The following is a 26614-nucleotide window of genomic DNA, read 5'->3' as shown; positions in this document are numbered from 1 at the left end:
GCAGGGCTAAGATCAACTACCTCTCTACATACATGCCCGCTCTTTATGGGAAGGCATATATCACAAATCTATAAAAAAAAACACATGGCTCCTTAGTTGGTGAAGTACGGGTACTGCAAGAGGAAAGGATATGTGACCGTGAATCATCCCTGCTCTAGAAGTCGAGATTTGACTAGTTTTCGCATAGTATGTCGCAAATGACGGTATATTATTTTTTTTTTATCTAGAATCCCCCCAGAAATAAGTTCCTGGATTCGAGTTCTGTAAAGTAAATGGCCACCATATAACTTTTGTTACATCTAGTTGGACATTTTCCAAGTTATATTTATATAATTAGAACAGGAGTATACGAGCCGATTGGAACGGCGAAAATTCCCAAGAAAAAAAAAAAGAAGAATTGAACAAGTAACTCATTTACTCATTTAAAAAAAAAAAAAAGACTTGAGAACAAGACTACAGAGTATCACTTGCGCCTAAAAGTGAACTCAATTTCGGCAATCTTTTACTACAACCTAGGAATTATATATGAATGTCTTTTTTTTGTCTTTCTTTTTTTTTAATTTGTTTAAGTAATAACTATACAACCTGAAAATAAAAAATAAATTAAAAATAAATAATCTGTCTAGATCGTCCTCCTCAAAATTACATCAAAATTAATTTTAAAATTAGAAAGATTTAACCCGCAAATTAAAAAAAAAAAACAGTCTTGGGGACTATGGAGGTCGTAATCATGCCTTTAGAATTTGGTAAAAATAAACTAGAAGAGTCACAACACCCAAAAATAAAACAACAAATATTCAAAAGATCAAAATGAAAATGTAGGTGCGGTATTTTCAATGCCATTTCAAATCAATGTTCTTTGCGAAAGAAGTGCGACTTACCTTGCACCTCGGAGAGTCTTATGCGTTGTGGTCGTAACTAAGTCAGCATAGTCAAAGGGCGATGGTATAACACCCCCAGCGACAAGTCCGCTTATATGGGCCATATCTGCGAGGAATAAGGCTTTTACGTCGTCACATATCTAGAAATGATATAGATGTGTTTCTGTGAATGTCCGAAATCTGCTTAATGTCGGAATTCACTGGTGAATGTCCGATATTCCTTCTTCTCTACTTGGATTCAATTAGCTTTGCGAATCAGATTTTTCAGTCTTATGCAAGCTTTGATGGTAAAATTTAAAGTTAGGTTAGATTATAAATCTCAGAAATGGGTTAAAAACTTAACCTAGCCTGTCACCATTAAACCTTCCACATATCTGAAAAAGTCAACTGGCAACGCTAATAAAGCCAAGGAGAAAAAAGGTATTAAGAACATTCACCGGTGAATGTCTATATAGAGTAATTTTGGACATTCACCGAACGTATGCATCGGAAATCTTATGACCGATCCCTATGAAATATTAGACATAGATATATCGAGTATGGAGCATATAGCTCCATATTCGGGCAAAAGATATCAAAACTACGAGTCTTTTCTTCTTTAAACTATGATAGCCTACTGTTATTAGTTAGATTTCCATCACAGATAGACATGCTCGAAGAGAATAATAGTCTATTAAAACCGAAAAGAGAGACGATTTTCTTATATTTTATCTCCTTACCTGTAAACTATTTATTGATTATACAAAGTATGTATAAGCGTAATCAAGAAAAATGAAAACTCTCCAACCTCCAGATGTACTTCCATTGAACCATTTTGTGCTGTTCAAAAACAGTAAAAATGGATAATTAAACTATTTAGTGCACAATGTTATTATAAGACTTATTTTTCGGCCAGAATTTTTATTGTACTTTTAGATATATTGAAAAGATATATTGTACTTTTACCATATTTTTATCAATTCTTTACTAAGAACTATTCCAAGAATATCTTATTACATAGGCTACTTTCCCTTTATGTGTCTTGGAGACTTTTCCTGTTAGAAAAATTCATTGACGCAAAGGATCCAATTGAGAAAATGATCTTTCAGCCCCATTGCCTAATTCGTAGAGACAATCTGAAGATCAAATGACAAAATACTGCATATAGGGATTTTACGTGAAAAATGAATGATTGCTCGCGAGTTTTTTTTTCTTTTTCTTACACTTTATCCTAGTCAAAAGTCAAAAGCTTGAGCCCCAGCGAGGTAGCATTCCTTGTTTTAATTACTTTTAACTATTGGCCAGAAAATATTTCGTTAAGATCTGGGAGATGCCCTCGAACTCTATGAGGGCGATAAAATCAATCTTTTAAAAAAAATTCAAGAATTTACCAGTCTCCTTAATCTACAAAGAAAAAAATCTATAGAAAAAATGACGCTTCGGATTTTACAACCTGAAACATCTTGCACAGCAAATGACCTCAATACTGCAATGACGATATTTTTAAACCGAAGGCATTTGCCTGCAACATTTAGTTATAAGGTCTGAAAAAAAAGAAAAAAAATTCCCCTTGTTGTATCTAAAAAGATATATAAAGGTTCTTCTTGGCCGATGTAATGTTACCGAAATAAAAGGGGCCCAGATTTTTTTTTCATTGTTTTAAGTTCAAATTACATAAAATTCCTATTATACGTGCTCATTGGATTTAAATTATTATATTAAAATTCGTGAGTCATTGGATCTACCTTCTTTATTGTACAGCAAGATGAGCCACATTTACTTCCGTGCATATCACAATGTTATGTACGAATCTCTTACTGACTGAGGAGTAGCACTGATATCTTCTAGCCTGGCTTCCTTGAGTTAAACCAGATCTGCAGCAATTCCTTCCAGGCATTCTGTCGCTGAACTAGCCCTAACAGAAAAACCTGAAAGGCCTGAAAGTTCTGGGACACTGGGATGTCACCAGAATCCGCCGTGGGGCTGTCCTTGCCTGTGGTTGTCTACAGTTGTCCTGCGAAGTTCCCTTTGAGTTAATCTCAGGACAATTTTCAGGTGCGAAAGCTTTCTGGGCCCAGATACATTATAGGCAACCACTATTAGCACTTTCCTGGAAGTGTTACAGGGTATAGTGTGACACTGGATCCTCTTACATACACCACGCGGAGTTTCATAAGTTGCTTGGAATATTTTCAGTCAGTGGATTAACATTCTTCACAGTATCGTAATTTCTCAAAGCGTATCTACTACTATTTCTGAATTCTGGTCGTGCAGAGGGTTTCTCGCAATTCAGCTGTTTTACGAGTTTGTCCTTAGTATTTTTAACGAGCTTGTCATGTAGTAGTGTTCATTGAGACTATGTTTTGTACAAGAAATCCGATCATGCCCAGAGGCAGATTTAGAAACTAAAGAAAGAAGATGTAACAAAATGTCCTCGAAGTCCTCTTTTTCTAGTCACCCCGAATTATTAAGCCTTAGGAACAACCAAATCATATACTACGCATTTCCTTTTCACCATGATGACTGGCTTATTTTATTTAGAGAAACATCTGTTTTGGCCTATACGGTTTTTCTTTCGATTCTTCCTTCTTTATTTTTTTTTCTGACAAAAACACATGGTAAATGATCTAGGAACCGTATACGGGTAGTGTTTAAGCACCATACAACGTAAAAAATTGATTAGTTTATGTCAGAACTAGTTAGGAATCAACTTAACATGAGACCAATCCCCAAAGAGTATTGACGTCGAAGGAAATGTCTCACACTATATTGCTTTGACAAGTGACTTAATGAGACGAAACCAAGCTTTTATAGTACACAAATTAGCTGAAGAGACTGTAACGTCAGCGGACTTGGGTCATGCAATATGTATTAAAAATTGAACTAGCAGTGTTGCCTCCATTTCTGCCATGTATCTTCCATTATAAGAGGAGAAAAACGACAAAGCATGTCCTGCCAAGAACTTTTGACCTATCCATGCGATAAATTAAAACTTCTCTTTTTTAATCAGTCAAAATTTTCAAGGGTATCTCAAAAAATCATTTCACAATTGCTTCTTCGCCTCGACGGCACCTTGAGAAAAAACCACTGAATGGAAAGAATAGTAACTTTTTAATGAGCATATATACTAGGTAATTCCATGGATATTTAACTTGGCATCCTTTTAAAAAAAATCCCGTTAGTTTTTTCTGACACACCTTGCAATGTTTTATTCTTGTTTTTCCTTTAAGCCTTAGCAAAATCATCCTGGACAAGCCGGGACAAAGTAAAAATTTGACTAAAATAAAGTTAAGTATATCAAGTTTCTTTTGATACAGAAGACCCGTGACTTCCGTGTCCCCTAGATATGCCTTTGGAACGAATTAAATTACAAATTACATTCGAGCAACAAAAACAACCAAAAATTTAGAAGGAAAAAGACAAGCGTAGTGTTTCGTACTATTGAAAAAAAACTTGTTTCGCATGCTGACTGTAATGACTGGTGAAAACAATCTGAAGATTAACAATGGAACAGATAAACTCATGAATTCAGCATGAATTCTAAAAATAAACTTTAAACCACAGTCAAGACTCGTTTCAATAATAAAATAGCTAAATGACGATGACGGTAAGCTTAAAAAATTCTTGAATGTCGCTAGCAACTTAATGAAGCATTTCGGTGCCATGTGAATTTTTGCGGAATGGATTGCTCAAAGTTAAAGAAGTAGATTTAAACGCTGAAATGTAAGCTGAAATTTCTTTTAGATTTTTACTCCTTTTCTAGGAGCTTTAAGTTTTAGTTTTATGTTTCATGGTTATGGTTTTATATTTTTGTACCGAAGATTTTCTATTGTAAAATTCTTTTTGACTTCTTGTGTTTCACGTTTTGATTTTCATATTGTTGAGACTTGGGCTCTTATGGCTTGTAACAGTGGTTTGTCAATTTACGTTTTATTTTGTTGGATAGTAATTGGAGCACCTAAATTTGAGTGGCCTCCAATGGTGTCTTCTTTGGTGCATTCCAAGGCTGAATAATGTTAGTAGGTTTGCCAACATGGACGACAACACATCTGATCAATCAGTGATTAATTTGAATCGACAAAAATTTTGATAGCTTAAACGATAAAATTCATTTGTCACTGTTATAATTGTATCCATATACATGACCATCTATTTCATCTCGAAATCCTTTATATGTTATTTGTTTCCACGGTACTGTCTTTTCATCCAATTCTGTTAAGATTTTTCACTACCACTTGTAAAGCATAGTTTGTAGAACAGCACATGAAAAAATCAAAAGTTAAATAAAATAAAAATGACATTACTTCTCTGAATCTCTTATAATCGATAAGACGAGAATAAGCTGATGTACCGGCAATGATAAGTTTTGGCTTGAAAAGCTTTGCAGACTCATGAAGCTTCTCGTAATCAATGAGACCAGTCTGAGAATGGATTTTGTATGGCATGGACTCAAAGTACACAGACGTTGCTGACACTCTCTTCGTCTCCGTCATAAATCCATGAGTCAAACTAAATGAGAAATTAGTGACATTAAACCCAGGACAAGAAAATATGTTGAACCTGAATAGACAAGTGATGAGCTGAAGTGAGGGTCTTTTCCAAGGGACATAAGATAGTACTTAAATCAGAACAACAAAAAGATCAGGAAAATATTCTCCGAGGATGATATTATCCATGCAGCCCTGGGGGTTATGGCCCCAAATCATGTATATAGCTCATTTAAAACAGATACTTCATAGACAGATTTTAGAAAAAAGGCGGACATGTTACACCTTGCTGAAACAAGGATTCTGTTACTTCTTTGGTCTTCATAGTTGGATGGCCAGGGCTGAAAAGTTTTTTCCCCGACTACAAAAAATACTAGCATTATCATTCATAACTTAAATTTGGATGTCTAATGGCACATTTCGATGGGGATGGAAGGTACGCCCCCTCCACAACGAAACACAGAAAAAAATTCTTATAAAATTATTTAATTCCTCACTTTCAGCAGCCCACTTGATTTTTGTTGTCTACTTCAATAATACATTAGAACAAAATTTCCCACCTTCATAAATCGTTTTTGCTTGCATGTATCTGTTTAGATCCTAAACTTTTATAATCTCTCTCGCGTCATAGGCCGAGAGTTGTCATTCCCTTGGCCATTCCAACCCTTTGCCCGAGTCTCTGGCAACTGTTATTTCATACCTATTGAGATTATGTTTGATCAGGTTCAAAGCTTAGAAAGCTTCGTTACTAGTATTTGACTAGATGCGACTCATTGATATTTAGAGAGAAAGAGCAATATATGTTAACAGATATCATGATGACAAAACTAAACTGTCAACAATATCTGCCATTTTTTTCAAAAAGAGTGCCTGTAATCGATGAGGATGTTTTGAGTCTTACTATTCCAGATATTGAAGCAAGGCTAGAAGGTACTCGTCTAATCCCATTACTGGAAAAAGCATTGCAGTCAAAGGATTTATTAATAAAAGGTGTTTTTATCGCAGCTTTATACACAATTTTCCTTTTTTCACGTTTTTAAATGCCCGAGAAAGATTTGACATTAAGGATGAAACAGATTAGCCCAACAACGGCATTGCATCGACGCTAATTATCCAGATCAGTCTTCTACTGGGAGAAGATCTGCAGTCTTTGTCAACACTGTTAGCCAACATGAAAACCTCAACATTGCTTTAAACACCTTATTTCACTTCAAATTTTAAGTTAATAGTTGACTTTTAAATCCTAATCTCAGTAATACAATAAATTTCTTTAATCCCTTAGAGAAGCTATGAAAGTCTTAAAACTTTTTGGAGTTTAAAATCACCCATTATAAGTCCGTAACTCGTATCAGAGAAACTACGCATCATAGCGGAGTAGTTTCTTTGAAAGAATATTTATTCACTTGGTAGTCTCAGGAAATGGATTGATTGTCTAACTTGTATTTTTCCTCAAAATAAAATACATAGAAAACAGAGGGCTCTTCAATTTCTTGGGAAAGACGGGGTGAAATGAAGACGAATACACAAACTACAGTTACAATGGCTGCTTTATAACTACCAACTGTGTACTATCATACCTAAAAATGAAAAAAAATAAAAACAAAAAAAACACCCACACGATTGTTTCCCGTTTTTACCAACAACATGAACCATAAAATCTTGGCTAATTTATTGTTAGACAACAATAGTTGCGTTTTTTGTCCCATATCTTCTGAGACTTTGGATCATTTTCCCGTTTTTTGAACCAACTTCTTTCCTTTAATTCCGACAACTAAAGAAGAACGGCAACTCTGAGGTCAGTTCTCCAATCTCCTCTTAGAATTAGCGTAGTCTTATAATTAGCTGGTGCCCCCTTCCCCGAACGGACATCCTAAATACGCCACTGTGATGCCTAAAAAGCCCCATGTACGTACAGATAATGCTAGCAGTAATTTTACTTTCAACAACATTTTAATGATGATTACCTCGGATTGTCCTTAAACTTTAATCCTCCAAAACCATATATATATATATATATATATATATATATATATATATATATATATATATATATATATATATATATTCGGATGTGGGGTGGTGGTGGAGTGGGATTCGATAATCTTAAAAAATTCACTTGCAGAAGAAGTGTCTTAACATTTGGAAGAATTTTGATTTTTAAGGGGAGGTAGGGGGAGGGGTGGGCCCAAAGGCCCACCGGGTCCTGCGTTCGTCCTTTATTATTGTATAATTATATACAGTGTATATATTTCCAGTACATTAGCATCATATTAGTATATATAACATCCAAATTCAGAAAAGGTGATAAGTACGCTGCAAACAAGAAATTTTTGCACCATTATATCTTTATGATCAATCGATTCGCAATTTACCAAAGAAATTTCATGCTCTGTTTTCTCTTTACAAGTGAAGGTCCTCAAGAGCAAAGATATTATCCAAAAAGCATAGTTAAAGATGATATCTATATATCACTTTTCCAATGCTCTTTCTGAGGAAACATGATACGATGGGCTATGTGAACCAGACTTGAAAGCTCTCTGAAATAAAGAAGAAAAAATAGTGTTGAGCGTTGAAGTTTTCATGGAGGGAGAGACATCATCCTATTTAAGACAAGACTCCTTTACTACTTTGGTGAAAATTTGTTTGCTCAAATATATATTTGATATATTTCTGACAGAGAAACATAAATAGATACAAAATTCGAAGATAGTTAAGTCAGCCGGATAAATTAAACTGCTTTAACATTCACAAAAATCAGACATTTTGTGTTTCAGCAAGGGTTATATTTCTTAATTTGATTTCTATGCTCAGCATGAACTAAATGGATATTATAAATATTTACCGACATAATCACAATCATTCGTGTAATTTACCTTATTCAACTCAGTAGGCTAATTTAATCTTCACAGGCCCTATTCCCTGTTTTTTTTTTTACCATTCACTGTTTAAAGCTTATTTCATTAGCCTTTGTACATACTAATTGTGTAGTCTGTTATTATTATTAATTTAAAAGCCCGTTATACAGTAACACAGCAAGCAATGGAGGAAAAGAGAAACAATAAAATAAAAATAAAAAGAAAACTTAATATAAAATAATAATACACTGCTCTTATATATATATATATATATATATATATATATATATATATATATATATATATATATATATATATATATATATATATATATATATATATATATATATATATATATATATATATATATATATATATATATAAATCGCAAATACTTTCTATACAAACTTACAATTCTAACTTACACACGACGCAATAGTAGGGGGTACCAAGGTTGGTCAACTGCATTGTGTTTCCTGATTATCAAAGATAAAGCTTCCTCAGAATCAGCTACTCCAAACCTCTGAACTATCCTAGAATTTCGTTAACATGGAAGGAACTGAAACAGGTATTTAGAGAAACTGAAGAAACATCAGCGAGTTTTTCTTATATCAGACTTGGTAAAAATCTCCCAAAAGGGGACGATATACAGAATGTGGGAAAGGGCAAATGAATTAAAAAGAGATGGAAGAACGCGTCGGTTGAAGCGCAATTTCGCAAGCATTTGCAATAGCAACTCTACGAGAATTATGGCTCAGCAGAAGTTGTCGGGTGTGAGACAGTTGAATCGATTGGAGGCCAACAAAGGTGATACTTTCAACTGGCTGAGCCACAGAGGGACCAAGAGCCACAGATGGGACAGGGCTGCTTTCAAGACAGGGCTCCGGCAAGGGATCTGGTGAAGAAAAATCAGCTGCATAATAATTATACCATTTAGAATCAGGAATATCAAAAGCAGAAACTAAAGAGGAAACTACGCTTTACTAAGATCTTTTAATTTTAGTTTTGGTCATTTTGCGTATGACACGTTTTTTTTCAATTATTAACAGTTTATAAGGTTAGTTTGATGTCAGGTTCTTTGTATTTTTTTCTTCTCTTTTACACTTGATATAATTAGCGGATTGGCTCAACCAGAGCTAGTTTTAGAAATTAGTATTATCCTAGCGTTCGCTAGAATAATGCTTATCTATTCAGTTCAACAATCCATTTCAGTAGCATTATTATTTCAGAAACCTGTAGCTATTCAATTTTGTTGGCTAGGAGCTTAACTTTGGAATTTAACACCCTCAGGAACAAATACGTGTGAGACATGTCACCTAATTCTACAAAACAATAGTTTGCAAGTTTACTGGTAAAAAATTCCTTTGGGCTTCGGCGACTGAAGAAAACTGGTGGAGTTAATAGATGGGGTGTCAGCATTAAGTGAGTGGTGGAGCAGGAGGTGATAATAGCTTAATTATTACTGTTATTCGTTTGTTTTTTTTTTATTTAAGAAAAGACTACTTTTTCGCAGCCAGGATTTGAAGATCCATTAGAGTAGAAGAGCTATAACAAAAGTAAAGGATTCAAATCTAGTTGCTAATATTTAATTTGCCTCTATACGGCAAAAGTTAATCATGCTAATTCCCCCCCAGTAAAGAATCTAAACTGGATTTCATTTTCCGAGACAAAACAAAAGATAAGATTAGTTTTCCTTTCAGAGCAGTAGGCCTTCAGGTTTATACGGTCAAGTCTCCTCTTCATCTGAAATAGTTTGTGGTTTCCTGAGAAGTAATTCTACCATCAAGGTAAACTGTGCACATGAAAAATTGACATTTCGAAGTTCGTTTTTATCTATTAGGAGGTTGAAAAAATTTTTTTGCACCTGACAAGAAACTTGAAGTAGCTTCAATAGCAACTTCGTCTGTTTTCAAATTTGATTTAAAATTTTGATTTGCTTTCCCTTCGATTGCGATCTTACAGCATTTAAACTGAATTTTCACAAACCAAATGCGTTTTTCTAGTAAAGATAATGGTATTAATAAGCAGGAGATCCAAAATATTCTATTCCATAACGACACAATGAAAACATTGACTTAAACGTCTCTTGCAGCTATTGCAGAATGAATATGATAAAAACTCCAGAAAAACAGACTGTTTACCTGCAAAGCTTATGACTCAGGAACTTATTGCTGTTTTCACTGGCTCTAAATTTCACACAAGAAACAATCAGGTTTTAAAGGTGGGCTATTGACTTTCCCTTTTGGCCTACGATTCACCATTAATGTCATTGGCTTACAAAAAAATGTTATAGACGTGAAGGAATAAAGTTGAAACACCTTTTTTCGAGACTCAAGAAAATAACAGGTAATACAAACAATTAGAAGTAAACGAATTAGTCACTTCTCAGTTTGAGCTGTGGTGCAAAACAGTATCTGATAATCTATTTTTATAAATAAAAAGAAACACATTAACTAAAAGAAAAGTCTAGTGTATTAGTCATTTTAGCAGCATTACAATCGACTTAAATATAAAATTATCAATGAAATTATTTTGGAGGGGGTTCTTAGTTTCTTGAGCCACATTCATTTAAAATTTTCACGCTATGGAAAAGACCGTTAAGTGACTTTTGTACAATAAAGGCGACATACTGGAAAGAATATAAATTTGCATCTTGGAGGAATTCATGTCCTAAGCAAGGGCTACCTCAAATACTTACTGTCCTCCATCAGGTAAATCCAGTCCCATTATCCTATCATGTGGCGCTAGAACAGCAGTATATACTGCGAAATTGGCTGGACTTCCTGAATAGGGTTGAACATTCACTCCCCATAATTCCTTGTCTAAACGAAATGCTTCCAACGCTCGTTTCTGACAGAGAAGCTCAATTTTGTCAATGACTTCTGTTCCTCCATAATATCTAAGAAAGAAAAGAGGAAAATTATTAATTTGATTTTAAGAAATCATAAATAATCGAAGACATCAAAATTTATGCACATAGGGTGCGACAGGATTGGGATGTCCCTTCAGACATATTATTAATGACTTCTATTACTCTACCATAGCTCAAACATAATACACTAAAAGTTATTAATCTGATTTTTCGTAGCAAACGGCATAAATAGAGGGTGGGAGGACATATGAGGGATACTCTGAGATATTTTTTTTATATTCTTATTTCTCTTCAATATGTAATCTAGGTAAATAAAAATAACTGCAAAAAGGAGAAACTTTTAATTTGATTTTCGACAGTTTTTATGCATGGTAACGGATTGGAAACATTACCACTTGCACACAGAGTGCCATTAGAAAACAAATCTTTTATCAGGCATTTGCCGTGACGGTTTTAGGCCTCCTAAACTGGGAGGAGTTTTCAGTAATTTAAGTAAGTAAAGTAAGAAGTAAGTCTGATGGCACTAGATCCTTAAAGCCCAATACCGGCGGTGCTAATCTCCGTTTCGTGGCCCTTCAGCCAGGAAGTGCAATGGGGGGGGATTAGGCGTCAAAACGACTAGGAGGGGCAGATGCCCCCCTGCCATGGCGTAGAATCGCCCCTGGGCATTAGTTCAAAATGTATTTCAGGAAAAAAAAACTAAGGGAAAAATCCTGAACATTAGGCACAAAAATATACTTTTTAAAAATAAACTTATCAGATCCATGCCCTAGACCTAAACAAATACCACGATTCAATACCCCAATATTCCATCTCTATGTTGTCTATACCTACATTAAAGGAAAAGAACCATTAACAGAGTAATTTTCAAAATGACAAACTTTTAAAAGAATAAAAGGGTTCTTATAATCAAGAAGGGATCCCCTACTCTGGCTATGACTATCATTCTATTTTCATTTCTTTATCTTTAACAAGTTCTCAAGCTTAATCACATTTATATTTCCTATTATCTACTTCAATTATATTTTTACATTTCCTTCTGAAATTGTTATCCACTGATTTTTTTAGTTCAGAAAAAAAAATCTCTTCTTCGCCCTGTTAAACAATTATCTTCAAAGTAAAAAAAAAATCTAATTTCTTTTTTTTTGCATTTTTCCAAAAAGTTCTTATAGATAAAAATGTATACACAGACTCGTCTAACACCCAGACTTTGAATCGAGGGTAATGGCCCATAAATACAGCTAAAAGGAAAACTTTTGCTATATTCGTAGTCTTAAAATTCATATGCACTGCACTAAAGACAAAAGTAAATATCTCCTAAATCACACAGCTTACCTAATTAGACTATCAAATCATTTTGGTCAAAATCCAGAATATCTTTTGTTCTACAGGGAAAACTTTCAAATTAGATTCTGATGAAACAACTTTCTGTTGTCATAATTCTTTTCCCTATGAGAAAAATCTTGCTTACTTGGAACAAAAAGGGCAATCATGTAAGAAAATGAGATAACATTGAGCCAAGAAAAATTAATAGAGTAAATTTTAATGTTCATTTTTCTATTTTAATTCAATAAATTTATGATAAACTAACTGAATCACAATAATTGAATTATATTCCTATCTAAAACCTAATGAAACAATTAGCTCAGTCCTATTTTAACTCTAGCTCTCTAGCCTTTCAAGGTCTTAAATTAACTAAAAATTCTTGTTATCGTCACGTCTATCAGAAGGGGTATTTAAGTGTAAACTAAATTGAATAAAAAAAGGAATTAATAGAAGGGAGAAGTTCTTAGATTCCTACCAGATTTTGGTGGTGTCTGCAACTCCCTGCTAATTGATGGCAAGGCATACGACGGCAAGGGATAGCCCAAATACAATGACAAGGAATAGCCGACGGCAAGGGACAGCCCGAATACAATGACAAGGAATAGCCGACGGCAAGGGACAGCCCGAAATCGAGCAGCATTCACATTTATCCTCTATCTACGAGCGTCACACGAAGATTTCCATCTTATCTTACCCCTAGCACAGAGATAATCTTTAAACAGCTTGGCTTGTCAAGGAATTTATAACACATCGTCACATCTACGGTTTTATATTGTTTTGAGATAGGACAAATAAGAGCCGCTTGGACATTTTAAGTTGTATCTAGGTGCATCAAACAAAGATTTCCATTTTATCTTACCTCTAAGACAGAGATAATCATTATATAGCTGGCCTTGAGGAAGAAATTATAAGAAATCACTATAGAGGGAATGGCGGTTTTCTTACGCAGGGGACAAAATCTTGATTAGCACCCCCCTCCTGTCTCTCAAAAATTTTCATTTTTTAGCAAAATTTTTCATTTATTTAAATCTGACTTTTTTGCTTTATATGGGAAAAGACGTGGAGAAAATGAAATTTCAGATTCAATTTGCTTATACTTACTGCCAACTGCACCCCCTACTTTATTTAATAAAAAGAAAGTTTAAAATTACAAAATGATTATAAATATCAAATTTGAAATTTGAAATTTTGCTCCTTTAAAATTTCTGTGCCCAGGGCAAGTACGCCGTCTACCTTCCACCCTAAAACCAAATCTGCAAGAAGACAGTTTGAAACCTTTTCACCCCATAGGAATAAATATTTATTTCTCCCTTGTGGAGTTACCACAAAGTGTCACCTTCCTAACACAGGCTATGTTTTCCCTAAATATCTAATTGGCTTAATTAACCTATACATTCATAATGTGATAAATTGAGAATAAAAGATCTAGAGCTGAAATAAAGATGAAAACCAACCAAGAAATGAACAGCGTAAATTAGAACTCTTTTATACAAAAAAAAAGGTCAGGAAAAAATAGGTCTTCCAAAAGTCTGAGCTCCCCCCTCCACTGAAAAACTATTGGATCCACCATTACATTTGAAAACTATGAAGTAATAGAAAAGACTTATTTTTTAGAAAGGACAAGTACACTGGAATTTATTCGGGTAGGAAAGGTAGAGTGAGGTGAAAAAAGGAAGACAAAGTGTCATTACGGTAAAATTGTAAGAAACGGTGGATGATCTTAAGAATTATGACATTCCAGGGAATGCAAGAGACCACTACCTATAGACTTGTTTACTAGGACACGGAATAAACTTAATTCATTATTACACTTTAGTCTAACCCAATTGGATTTACAAAATAACGCTCGTAATTTCTGGAACAAAGCGGCAAGAGATTAAGATCTTTTAGAAAACAAAAACCACAGCTATTTAATAGAACAACTCGGCAAACAACTTTTTTGATTTTCTTCTTAAATATGTTTCCGTGTTTTATATCCGTTTTTTTTTTTTTTACTTTTATCAGTACATCAAACTTTACTTCTAAGAAAAATCTCAGCAGGATATATCCTTCGGATTAATACTGGAATGGTGAAATGTGAAATTCATAAAAGCACAAGATTTGGAGAGCTCATAAGAAGTTTTCTGGAGCTATTCAAATCTATTTAGAAGAGCTTTGATGACATGACAATCTGATCAATCAATCTTTGAGTCCTAGTGAATCAAGCGAAAAAGTTTTAGATGTAAATAGCTCCACAATTATTTGCTGTATGAATAACAACGAAATATGTCTCTTCACACTGTATGTCAGGCAACTACATCAGGCTGGAGACCACCCTTCTCCTACCAAGCTCAGAATGATTGGAACTTGCCCAAAATGTACATCCTATATCTTTTAGTTTATCTCTATCAAAGGTTTTTTTCGATACAAAATAAGGGGTAGAGGAGGAGTTTAGATTCCCTACTGTCAGCCTGATTGGTACGAAGGACTCAGGAAAGCTGAAGTATCGCCTAAAAATGCAGTATTTTAGTATCCTACCATGAAGCCTCCTTTCCAGGAAATATTATTGATCCTCTGAAAGGATCGGGTGAATTTTCATATATCTGCAGCCATTTACACAGGAGAGGGAGCCTACTTCCTCCTTTCAATAGCCTCCGAGATTTGTATATTTGTTGTTGTGTTTTGACACTCCTCTGTCACAAAATTTTGATATTTTTAATTCAAACGAATGATGCCATACTTTCCGTGGCGCTGCTAATTACTTGTTCTTACTAATTACGGGTTGTCAGTCAGAAGACGAAAGAAGTTTAGTTAAAACAATTAAAGAAAATCATCTAAGTTCCATCCACGTGAAAACTATCGATCATTTATGGTTCTCCACTTTGCGTTTATGATTAGAGTCGAAATAGATAACTTCGAAGGACACGCTGCCTTTCCATGACGAAAATATAACAATTCAAAATAGGGATGAAACCTTTTAATGGACATTGAAACAAATAGAAAATTTTTAACTGGATATTTCGGACACACATACGGTGTCCATCATCAGCACTAAAACTAAAAGACATGAATAAAAATAAGCAAAATTTATACCCAATAAACTAATTACATATAGTTTATTGCTCACATTTTTTTCAATGCAACAGCGGGAGCAAATCTCCTTGACCTTTTCGATTCCGGTTCATTAGATTTATCTGACGTATCAGGTGGACAGAGGTCAAAGCTCTTAGGTGAAATGAGATTTACTTTGTTTGACTTCAGAAAATTATCATAAATTACTTATTAAAATTTCTTTTAACAATAATAAATCCTCCTCAATGAATTTTGGAGAGCAAATTCTAAAAATGCGGTCAAGTCTATTATTCTATTATTCAATCTATTATTGTTAGTAGGTTTTCTGATTTTAAAATTTACAGAAAACATACCAACAATAATAGATTTTTGTCGTTCTTCTCCGGTCACGCTCGCCAAGTAAAAATTGGTTTAATCATATCCTTAACTGACCGCATTTTTAGAATTGCTCTCCAAAATTCATTGAGGAGGAACAATAGTTGTTAAAAGAAATTTTAATAAGTAAACATTACCCAGGTTGGTTAATTGACCAGACTTTTTCGAAAAGAAGAAAAAAATTTCTAGAATTTATTTACAATATCCTGGAAATAACAGAAAAGAAAGATATTTTTTGTTCTTTACCATATGTTCCAGGGCTGAGTGAAAAACTTAAAAGAATTTTACAAAATGATGGTTTAAAGGTAGTTTTAAGAGGTAGTAATACTTTGGCTAGTTTTTTAAATTCTGGAAAGGATCAAACTTCCGTAGAGCAACAAAGTGGGGCTTACAAAATCCCATGTACTTGTGGAAGCTCTTATGTGGGATGTACTAACCAGAATTTGAAAATGAGATTACTGCAACATCATAATTCTATTTCATCGTTCTTGAAGCAAAATTCCGAACCTGAAGATTTCACGTCGGCTCTATCGGAACATATATATAATTACCCAAATCATTTTATTTTGTTTGAGAATGTTTCTTTGATTTCTAGGAGCCAAGGTTTAAAGCTTCAGGGAAACAATTGAAATAAAAAAAAAATTATTCAAGAATAATTCGATAAACAGAGATACAGGTGAATCTGGATTGAATTCAATTTATGATAATTTACTGAGGTAAATTAGAATTAGTTAAAGTCGAAAACTATAAATTCTTTCCTAATTGCAAATAAGAGCCATTTTAAAGAACTAAATAATTTTTTTCCAGTTTCCTATTTTATTTGTGCACCAAGAAGAAAAAATGTTCTATAAGCAGATTGTTCTATAAGCAACACCACTAAAAAGTATCAGAAGGAGGTACCTTTGTCCTGGATATCCTTCTGAGTATTTGTTGTTGAGGCAAGATCCTAAGGCTTCAAGAGCGGCTCTACTGCAAAAATTCTGGAACAGAGAAATTTTTTAGGAACAAGAAGAATCAAACATGATCTGGAAATAAATTATATCCTACAAATCAAAACTAGACTTGCTTAAATGAATTTAAATATAAAGGTTATTTCAATGTCAAACAGCAAGGTTCAATGAATCAAATGACAATTGACGCTTTTGTGTGCATACCTTCTAACTTTGGGGATAAGGGCTGGATACTTTTCCCTATAAGATTACTCTCGTCACTCTCCTCTATTTAGAAACAGTAGTATATAATGCAGCTGAAGATTGGAATAACCTATATACAGAAACATACTAAGGCATTAAAAAGGAGCACAGTTAATATAAGAGAAAAGGAAATATGAAAAAAAGGACAATAATAAACAGCTTTTCTCATTACAGTTTTAACTCTCAAGACCTCCTTCTATCATTTTACCACACTTTTATTAACCATTCCCCTTTTATAATTTCACTGCTCACCCACCCTTTCATAGATCCACCTCAGTGTTGTATTCTTGGTATTCCTTTTTTCCCCCGATACGTTAGCACACTCTCCCCTCGCGTAATCTCACTCCAATTTTTCCGTTTCTTTTTTCGGGGGGGGGGGGGAGGGAAAGATTTCAGTCATTTCATTTTCTCCTTCTCATCTCATGTCGTCATAATTTTGCCAGATTTCCTCTGAGGATAATTTATCTCCGAAAGCACTAAATCGTTGAAAAGGAGTTGAAAAGGAAGCCATCCCTTTATCAAAGAGATACTTAATTTCCTTTGAATGAATGACACATTTTGAAGCTTGAATTGTATTGCCCTTTTTCAATCTCGATACGCGGAAAGATTCCATTCCCAACACCTCTCTCAATCTTTCCAGAAGATTAAATAAAAAACAAGTTTTTCCAGCTGAAAGTAACGAGCAATATTAAAACATGAAATTATTACGTATATGAGGGGGTTACTCCTCCTAAACAAAACTCACTCTTTACGCTAAAATTTTTTAGTACTTAAAAAAAAAGCTTTTTAATGTTCTAATTAAATGAACACAGAATTTGAGGAGTTGTCCTTACAGATTTGGGGCAGAATTAAAACTTAAGCGTAAAGAGAGAGGTGTTTTGTGGGAGTAACCCCTCGTATACGTAATAATTTCTGCTCATTTTAAGTTTTGATATTGTTCCTTACTTTCAGTTGAAAAAACTTGGTTTTTTATTCAGTTTCAGATCGATTTTTTAAATAATTCCAGGAAATCTGGCAATTCCACCACGGAAAAATCCCGGCTCTCCAAGGATTTATTCTCTATACAATTCAATTCTGGTGAAAATTTATCCCGAACAATCCCTTTAATATCTCCGCACGTAAAATTGAGTCAGCAATGAGAAAGCAAGACATAAGAAGAATTTTGTATATGAATTCAGGCAAATTCCCCCAGTGTAAAATTCACCCCTGGAAACTTTTCTTCCTATGAAAAATTATCCCCGTGGAAGATTCCACCAGCAGATAATTCCCCCCTCCTCCGAAAAATGTATACATACTTCCCAATAACAAATACTTTACGTAAACAATTGGCAAATTTTGTAACTTAAAGACTTTTTTTGTAACTTAAAGACTTTCCCCCAGGGGCTGTGGGAGGGTCATGATATTCCAAAAGGAAGAGTTATTCAGCCTTTCAACTATGTTGAACCAACGACCATTTCAAAATTTTAATCGGACGACTTTGAAAAAAAGGGCGTGGGAGGGGGCCTAATTGCCCCCCAATTTTTTGGTCACTTAAAAAGAATACTAGAGCTTTTCATTTCCGTTCGAATGAGCCCTCTCACGATATTCTAGGACCAATGGGTCGATACGATCACCTCTGGAAAAAAGACAAACATTATAAACACGCATCTGTGATCGTTTTTCTGGCAAAAAAAAAATACAAAATTCCACATCTTTTCAGAGAGGCACTTGAAACTTCGACAGTAGGGTCCTCTGATACGGTAAAGCTGACGGTATGATTTTCATTAACATTTTATGACTTTTAGGGGTTTTTCTCCTTTTATTCAAAAACCAGACAAATTTTCTCAGGCTCGTAACCTATGATGGGTAAGATTACACTTAATGAGACTTATATATTTTAAATCAACATAACAAGCCAATTCTTTTGGTATATATATATATTGTTTTCAAAATTCCATTTTTAGAATTTTGGTTACTATTGAGCCGGATCGCTCTTTACTTACAGGTCGTTACCACGAACTGCTTGAAAACAGAGTGGTCTACAGAAAAAAGCATTAAAATTTTGAAACGGTAAAGACGGATGTAGGAATTCCCAGAAAAATTTTCAAAGATGGTTGAATCAAGGAAGCGACTATTCTTAATTTAATCTGGTCCTGTCCCTGTTACGCCTGCCAATTTTCATCTTCTTCACGTAAAAATTGGGGTGGTCCGGGATTCGAACCCAAGACCTGTCGCACCTTAAGCGATAATTATACCCCTAGACCAGCAACCACACTCAAGAAGAACAATCATTTGTTTTATGTGCAAGTAAAATTCTTCTTAACTATCTCGTTCGCTCGCCTCCCCTCCCCCTCCCCAGATGGTCGAATTGGTGAAGAGACTATTTCTGATTTAATCTGGTCTGCTCCCTGATACGCCTGCCAACTTTCATCGTCCTAGCTTATCTGGAAGTGCCCGAACTAGCAAAACCGAGACCGACAGACAGAAAGAAATTGCGATCACTATATATCACTTGGTAAATACCAAGTGTCATAAAAATACCTCATTTTTTCTAATTTGTCCGAATTACCAAATTATGTTCCCCCAAACTCCCCCAAAGAGAGCGGGTCTGGTCCGGTCATGTCAATCACGTATCTAAGACATGTGCTTATTCTTTTCACCAAGTTTCATCCCGATCACTCCACTTAAAGCGTGCTCGAAGATTTCCGGTTTCCCCCTCCAACTCTCCCCAATGTCACCGGATCCGGTCGAGATTTAAAAAAAGAGCTCTGAGACATGAGGTCCTTCTAAATATTAAATTTAATTAAGATTGATCACCCGTTCGTAAGTTAAAACTACCTCAATTTTTCCGAATTGACCCCCCCCCCACAGAGAGCGGATCTGTTCCGGTTATGTCAATCACGTATCTAGGACTTATGCTTATTCTTCCCACTCTTATTCATTTATTAATTATAAATGCTTATTCATTCCGCTTATTCATTATTCAGCTTATTCATTCCGATCTCTCTGCTCTAAGCGTTTTCCAAGATTTCCGGTTCCCCCATCCAACCCCCCCCCCATGTCACCGGATCTGGTCGGCATTTTAAATAAGAGCTCTGAGACACAAGATCCTTCTAAATATCAAATTTCATTAAGATCCGATCACCCGTTCGTACTTCAAAATACCTCATTTTTTCTAATTTTTCCGAATTAATCGTCCCTCCACTCTCCCCCCCCCCCCCAGATGGTCGAATCGGGGAAAACCTATTTCTAATTTTATCTGGTCTGGTCCCTGATACTGCTGCCAACTTTCATCGTCCTAGCTTATCTGGAAGCGCCCGAACTAGCAAAACCAGGGCCGATAGACAGACAGAAATTGCGATCGCTATATGTCACTTGGTTAATACCAAGTGCCATAAAAATCATCATTCGGGCCCAAAACACACTTTTTAAGACACCCCCTCCCCTCACGGATCAATATTCACGCGATCCTCCTTACAATTCATTGTCTGCAAAGCTTACAGGCCTTGGTAGTCAGTATATAACTTGATGACACTTTATGGTAAATATTTTGCTGTTCATATTATTGACTTACGAATAAAGTGAACATACCACTCGATGCCTTTTTTTATGCTCTTTCCAAATATAATAATCACTTTTGCCGCAAATAAATTTTACCCTTACCCCTATGTATACCAATTCAGGGTATATATTTGCACATTAGGGGGTTGGGGTATTTCTTTTCTCTGCTTCTTTTTTACAGTATGTTATGTACACGTTACCGTAAATGTCTGAAATCTGGTTAATGTCGACATTCACAGGTGAATGTCCAAAATTCCCATTTTTCTGCTCGGGTTCAATTAGCTTTCCGAATCAACTTATTCAGTCTCATGCAAGCTATGATGTTAAAAGTTAAAATTAGGTTAGTTTATGTTAGATTAGGTTAAATATGGTAATAACTATCAGAACTGGCTTAAAGGCCTAAGCTAACCTGACCAAACCTAACTTGTCATCATCAAACCTTGCATTAACCTGTAAAAGTTGACTAGCAACGCTGACTAAATCCAAGGGAAAAAATGGGTATTTCGGACATTCATCGGTGAATGTCAACATTCACAAATTTCAAAAACTCACGATAACATACATGCTATTACTATGCATGGACTGTGCGGAAAATTCATTCAAACCAGCTCTTTCAGTTGGGAAAAACTGAACATCATACGGCAGCATAGTTCTCTTTCTCTTGAGGTCTGTTAGTGCATTCTATTTCCTTTTCTTGTTTGTATCTGATGCTCTTTTATGGACGGCGTAAAACACACAGCTGCAGAAGTGTAAACGAACTGAACGTGTAATAAAGAAAAATTATAGCATTTTGAAATAAAATTAAGGATGATTAAAAGCAAGCACGAAACAAAATTTTTTATTCATATTGTTAGTTGAAATATCTTCTTTTTTTCTGACGCCATTAGCCAGTCAGGTTCAATCAAAGTTTAATGAGCCATAATATTATATTATAATTAACGTCTCAGAGGGGTTGAAACGACTAAGGAAGGCCCTGAAGAGGTGTAACAAACGTTTAGGTGAACGATTTCTAGACAAAAGAATCAAAGACGAAGAAAAAAAAAAAAGATCGAACGGAGTTTACTTTAAAGTTTTATAAATTCCTACTGAAGTCAAGAAGCTTTCCAGCTGTACAAGGTTATGACAAATTTTAAAGTTTTGAACATTAAAATCGTAAACCAATCTACTGATAGTGAGCTTCTGTCCTTGTAAAATGGTGAGAGGAACCCGCGTCGCCAAAACTAAAAACTAGCCGAAAACGTACTTTTTGTTTTTCGGCACCTACTCTCTCCCCGACCCCCCCCCCCCCCTATGGATAAAAGAACAACGCATTGCCATATCAAATGAGTCTCAGAGTAGAAGAGACAGTTTGATTTCATTTCATGGTTATTCATAATTTAAAAGTAATTTAAAAGAGGAATATTTTCCGGTGTAATGATTCTATAAAGATGTGATAACCTCTGAAGCAATTAGCTCTAATCCCTCCATTTGTCTCCTCTTTTCTTGACTGATAAGCTGCCACATCTCTGGGTCATCTTCAGCTAGAGACTCTTGACCAGTCCATGCATAGGAACGAGAGGTAGTGAGTCGAAGCAATGGCCTGCCTTCAACAGCCTTCAATATAACCCTTCGCATTCTGCATAATAAAAATAAACATTAAATACAAGCTATAGCTAAATCCTTAATAGGAACTATTTCAAAAACCTTAACTAACTAAACTGAGTAGCCTACAGAGCAGCTTACACATAGGCACAGGAATTATTGAGGGTATAAAGCTTTTTCTGGAGATGTGGCGTGATTCCTTAGGCAGTTTCTTTAATCTGGGCAGGGGGCCTTATACCAACATTTTCCTAAGAGAAGGTTGAAAATCTATATATATAAAAATAAGTTGTCTGTGGATCTGTGGATCAGGTGACGTCATGTTTGTCCGCATATGACGTCTGAATTATTTCACACTAATACAAAAGAAGAAAAAAACTAAAAAAGGTAAAAACTACAAAAAAAACTAAAAAGAAAAAAAAAAACTAAAAAAGCTAAAAAACTAAAAAAAACTAAAAAAAGGTAAAAATCTAATAACTAAAAAAAAACTGAAAAAAATAAAAAAAGGCAAAAACTACAAAAAAAATAAAAACTAATAAAAAAACTAAAAAAGCTAAAAAACTAAAAAAACTAAAAAAAACTAAAAAAAGGTAAAAAACTAAAAAAAACTAAAAACTAAAAAAGAAAAAAACTAAAAAAAAGGAAAAAACTGAAAAATAAAAGAGAAAAAGAAAACTAAAAAAATATGAATAAATATATATAAAAATAAGTTGTTTGTGGGTTATGTCTGTCTGTCTGTCTGTCGAGTGACGTCGTGTTTGTCCGCATATGACGTCTGAATTATTTCACACTAATACAAAAGAAGAAAAAAAACTAAAAAAGGTAAAAACTACAAAAAAAAACTAAAAGAAAAAAAAACTAAAAAAGCTAAAAAACTAAAAAAACTAAAAAAAGGTAAAAAACTAAAAACTAAAAAAAACTGAAAAAACTAAAAAAAAGGCAAAAACTAAAAAAAAAACTAAAAACTAATAAAAAAACTAAAAAAGCTAAAAAACTAAAAAAACTAAAAAAACTAAAAAAAAAAGGTAAAAAACAAAAAAAAACTAAAAACTAAAAAAGAAAAAACTAAAAAAAAGGAAAAAACTGAAAAATAAGAGAAAAAGAAAAACTAAAAAAATATTAATAAATATAAAAAATATAAATATAAATATAATATAAATTAGCAATCAACAAAGCACCGAGACACAAATGACGACCGGGACACAGGGAGTATAAATGACGACCAGGACATAAGTAAAAAAAAAAAACTAAAAAAACTAAAAAAATGGTAAAAACTACAAAAAAACTAAAAACTAATAAAAAAACTAAAAAATCTAAAAATCTAAATAAACTAAAAAAGAAAAAAAAGAAAAAAGGAAAAAAATAAAGGAGAAAAACAAAACTAAAAAACGAATGTATATACAGACCGGGACACCGGGATACAAATGACGACCGGGACACAGGGAATATAAATGACGACCGGGACACAGGGACACAACTACAATGGGGACGCCGGGGGGCACAGGGGGATATAAATGACGACCGGGACACCGGGACACAAGGAATATAAATGACGCCCGGGACACTCAAAGAGAAATCACAGACTGGAACACCGGGACACAAATGACGACCGGGACACAGGGAATATAAATGACGACCGGGACACAGGGACATAACTACAAAGGGGACGCCGGGGTGCACAGGGGGATATATAAATGACGATGGCGACTCAGGGAATGGTCGATTAGCAATCACCATCAACAAAGCTCAAGGGCAATCATTAGAATCATGAGGTATAGATCTGAATACGGATTGTTTTCCCATGGACCATTATATGTTGCATGTTCAAGAGTCGGTAAACCTGACAATCTATTTATATGCACAGACAATGGGACAGCAAAGAATGTTGTATATTCGCAAGTTTTACGTAGTTAAAAACATATATATATATATATATATATATATATATATATATATATATATATATATATATATATATATATATATATATATATATATATATATATATATATATATTCACAGGTGGGACATAGGGACACAACTACAATGGCGCGTAACTAATATGGCGCGTAACGACTTACGCGCGCGGGGGGGCTTGGGGGGGGGGGCGAAGCGCCCCCACCAACTAGGTGTTGGGGTGGCGCGAAGCGCCACCCCAACAGCTAGTATAAAATAAAAAGCTCATCCCTGTGTATATACATAACATCTTGTACTAGAGCATTATAGTATTTGCAATAAATAGCCTGCAAAGGGGTATGAGTAAGGCCAATTGTCCCAGGTAAGACCGGGGTGAAATTAGGAAAAAGGCCAAAATATTTGGCGATCCGCTGTGAACAGCCAAAACAGAAGTTTGAAAAAAATGAGAGGGAAGAGGAGCTATAACCAAAGGATATCATAAGGGAGTAAATGGTGTAATTAATTTGTAGTGACTGAAGGAGTCATATTTGTACACATGTTCAATTTGACGAAGGATTCTTTTTAAAGGAGATTGGAAATCGGACAAAGCGCTTTTTTATGTCCTGATTTTTCAAAAGTTCCTGAAGAAGTCCTCCAAACCTATCTTAGGTTGAGGAAATCCACACACCCCACATCCACACATTTCAAATAATTATTTAAGTAGTTTTTCTGTATTTAAAGAGAAGAATTTGGCATTCAACGTCACTTGCAATCCTGAAACAACATAATAAATTGAATTTGAATAGTAGATGGCATGTTACCCCGGACCACTTCGGAAGGGTTTCATATATTCTGTTTGCCTGAATAGCGAACAGGTTTGAATCACGGTAAAGTACAGCGGCGGGAATTTCAGTTCCGACTATTTTCTACATTTAATATTTCAGATTTAAGATAGTTGAAGAAGCAAAACTAGACGGTAGGTTAGTCTAAGAACTCTAGGTTCTTAAACTTCTAGGTTCTTCTGTAAGAATTGTTATACGTTTCAGTTTGAGCTAGCTATGATCAGGCATAAAGGGCTATTTTTTGCCTGTGACACGTATAATCCAGGTTCAGAGATTCTCTTTGAACTCTTGAACATTACGACCAGTTAGAAATTCATATTTTTTAAAGCACTACTTTTTTGAACCAAAAGTTCTTTGTGAAAGACCCCTTTGTAGGGATTAAATACAAAAAAATGGTATATAAGGGGTTGCCCCCTCGTCAATACCTCGCTCTTTACCCTAAAATTTAAGTTTTGTTACGATTATTTAAGAATGACTCCTGAAAAACAAGGGTCGTTTAATTAGAATAATAAGCTTTTTTTTAAAAATTTTACAAAAATTTTAGCATAAAGAGCAAGGTATTGAGGAGGGGGCAATACCCCTAATATATGCAATAATTTTTATTCGTTTTATTTTTTAATATTTCTCCTTACTTTCAGTTAACTTTTTTATTTCATTTCTGATCGTTTTTTAAATAATACAGGGATATCTAGCTCCCCCTCCATGGAAAATTCCTTTCCCCAACGAAAAGTCCTCTATGGAAAGATTCTCCAAGTACCCCTCCCCCCCAAAGATATCCGAATACTACCCAATAGCCAGTACTAAATGTAAACAATGGGCAAAGTTCATAGCTTACACCCCTTTCCCCGGGGGCTGTCAAGTCATCCTTAAAGACATATTTATGAAATTTTTCGACTATGCTGAACAAAATGGCTATCTCAAAGTTTCGATTGTAAGGGCGTAGGAGGAAGGCTAGCTGTCAACCAATACTTTTGGTCACTTAAAAAGGGAATTAGAACTTTTGATTTCCGATCAAATGAGTCCTCTCCGGATTGTCTAGGATCACTGGTTCGATATGATCACCCCTAGAATAAAAACAACAAATAAACAAGCATCTGTGATCTTGATTCTAGAAAAAAAAAATGTATAATTGAGGGATGCAAAATTCCACATTTTTGTATGTAGGAGCTTGAAATATCTACAATAGGGTTCTCTGATATGCTGAACCTGATGGTGTGATTTTCACTCGATGTTTTGGGGGTGTTTCCCCTATTTTTCAAAAATTAGGCAAATTTTCTCAGGCTCAAAACTTTTGATGAGTAGCATTAAACTTAATGAATTTTATATATTCTGTATAAGCATCAAAATTCGATTCTTTTGATGCATCCATTGTTATCAAGACTCTGTTTCTTAGAGTTTCGGTTACTATTGAGCCGCATCACTCCTTATTTACAATTCGTTAATACGAACTGTTTAAAAATCGTCAAACCTGCATTTACTAGGTTTGAAATACACCAGCTGCATTTTCGCAGCTCTTATCCCTTGTCCGTTTATTTCTACTTTTCTAGTAAAACAATTTCAACCACAAGGCACACTAACTCCATGTTCCTTTTACGCATTTAGATCAGAAAATTCTTGCTTCTTTTATCAAGGAAACCTAGCATTTCCGGAAGAGACATCTTTGATGAGAACTACTTCATCTGCGTTGAGTTTATTGAATGAAAAGATATTTCCATCTCTTAAGAGAGGATAATCTGCTA

At 34.6% G+C, this 26614-nt stretch overlaps 1 protein-coding gene across 2 annotated transcripts in view; it reads right to left on the bottom strand.

The window, feature by feature from the left end:
* LOC136030105 (serine hydroxymethyltransferase, mitochondrial-like) overlaps positions 1-26614 on the bottom strand; it is an 81992-nt gene that overhangs the window by 22048 nt on the left and 33330 nt on the right. Inside the window, exons 1-6 of one of the 2 annotated variants that reach the window (XM_065708778.1) lie at positions 26344-26393; positions 21997-22174; positions 16727-16806; positions 10901-11101; positions 5165-5369; positions 882-1021 (exon numbers count right to left, since the gene is read on the bottom strand). In XM_065708778.1, the coding sequence (XP_065564850.1) occupies positions 882-1021; positions 5165-5369; positions 10901-11101; positions 16727-16806; positions 21997-22174; positions 26344-26378 (839 nt within the window). In that variant the 5' untranslated portion in view covers positions 26379-26393. Of the gene's footprint in view, positions 1-881; positions 1022-5164; positions 5370-10900; positions 11102-16726; positions 16807-21996; positions 22175-26343; positions 26394-26614 lie in introns of those variants that run through there. The other variant, XM_065708788.1, reaches the window with a different exon arrangement.

The sequence above is a fragment of the Artemia franciscana genome, chromosome 1, assembly GCF_032884065.1.
Source record: "Artemia franciscana chromosome 1, ASM3288406v1, whole genome shotgun sequence".
Lineage (NCBI taxonomy): Eukaryota > Metazoa > Arthropoda > Branchiopoda > Anostraca > Artemiidae > Artemia > Artemia franciscana.
Note: the sequence above shows the minus strand (reverse complement) of the source record. Positions and strands in the feature narration are given on the sequence as shown.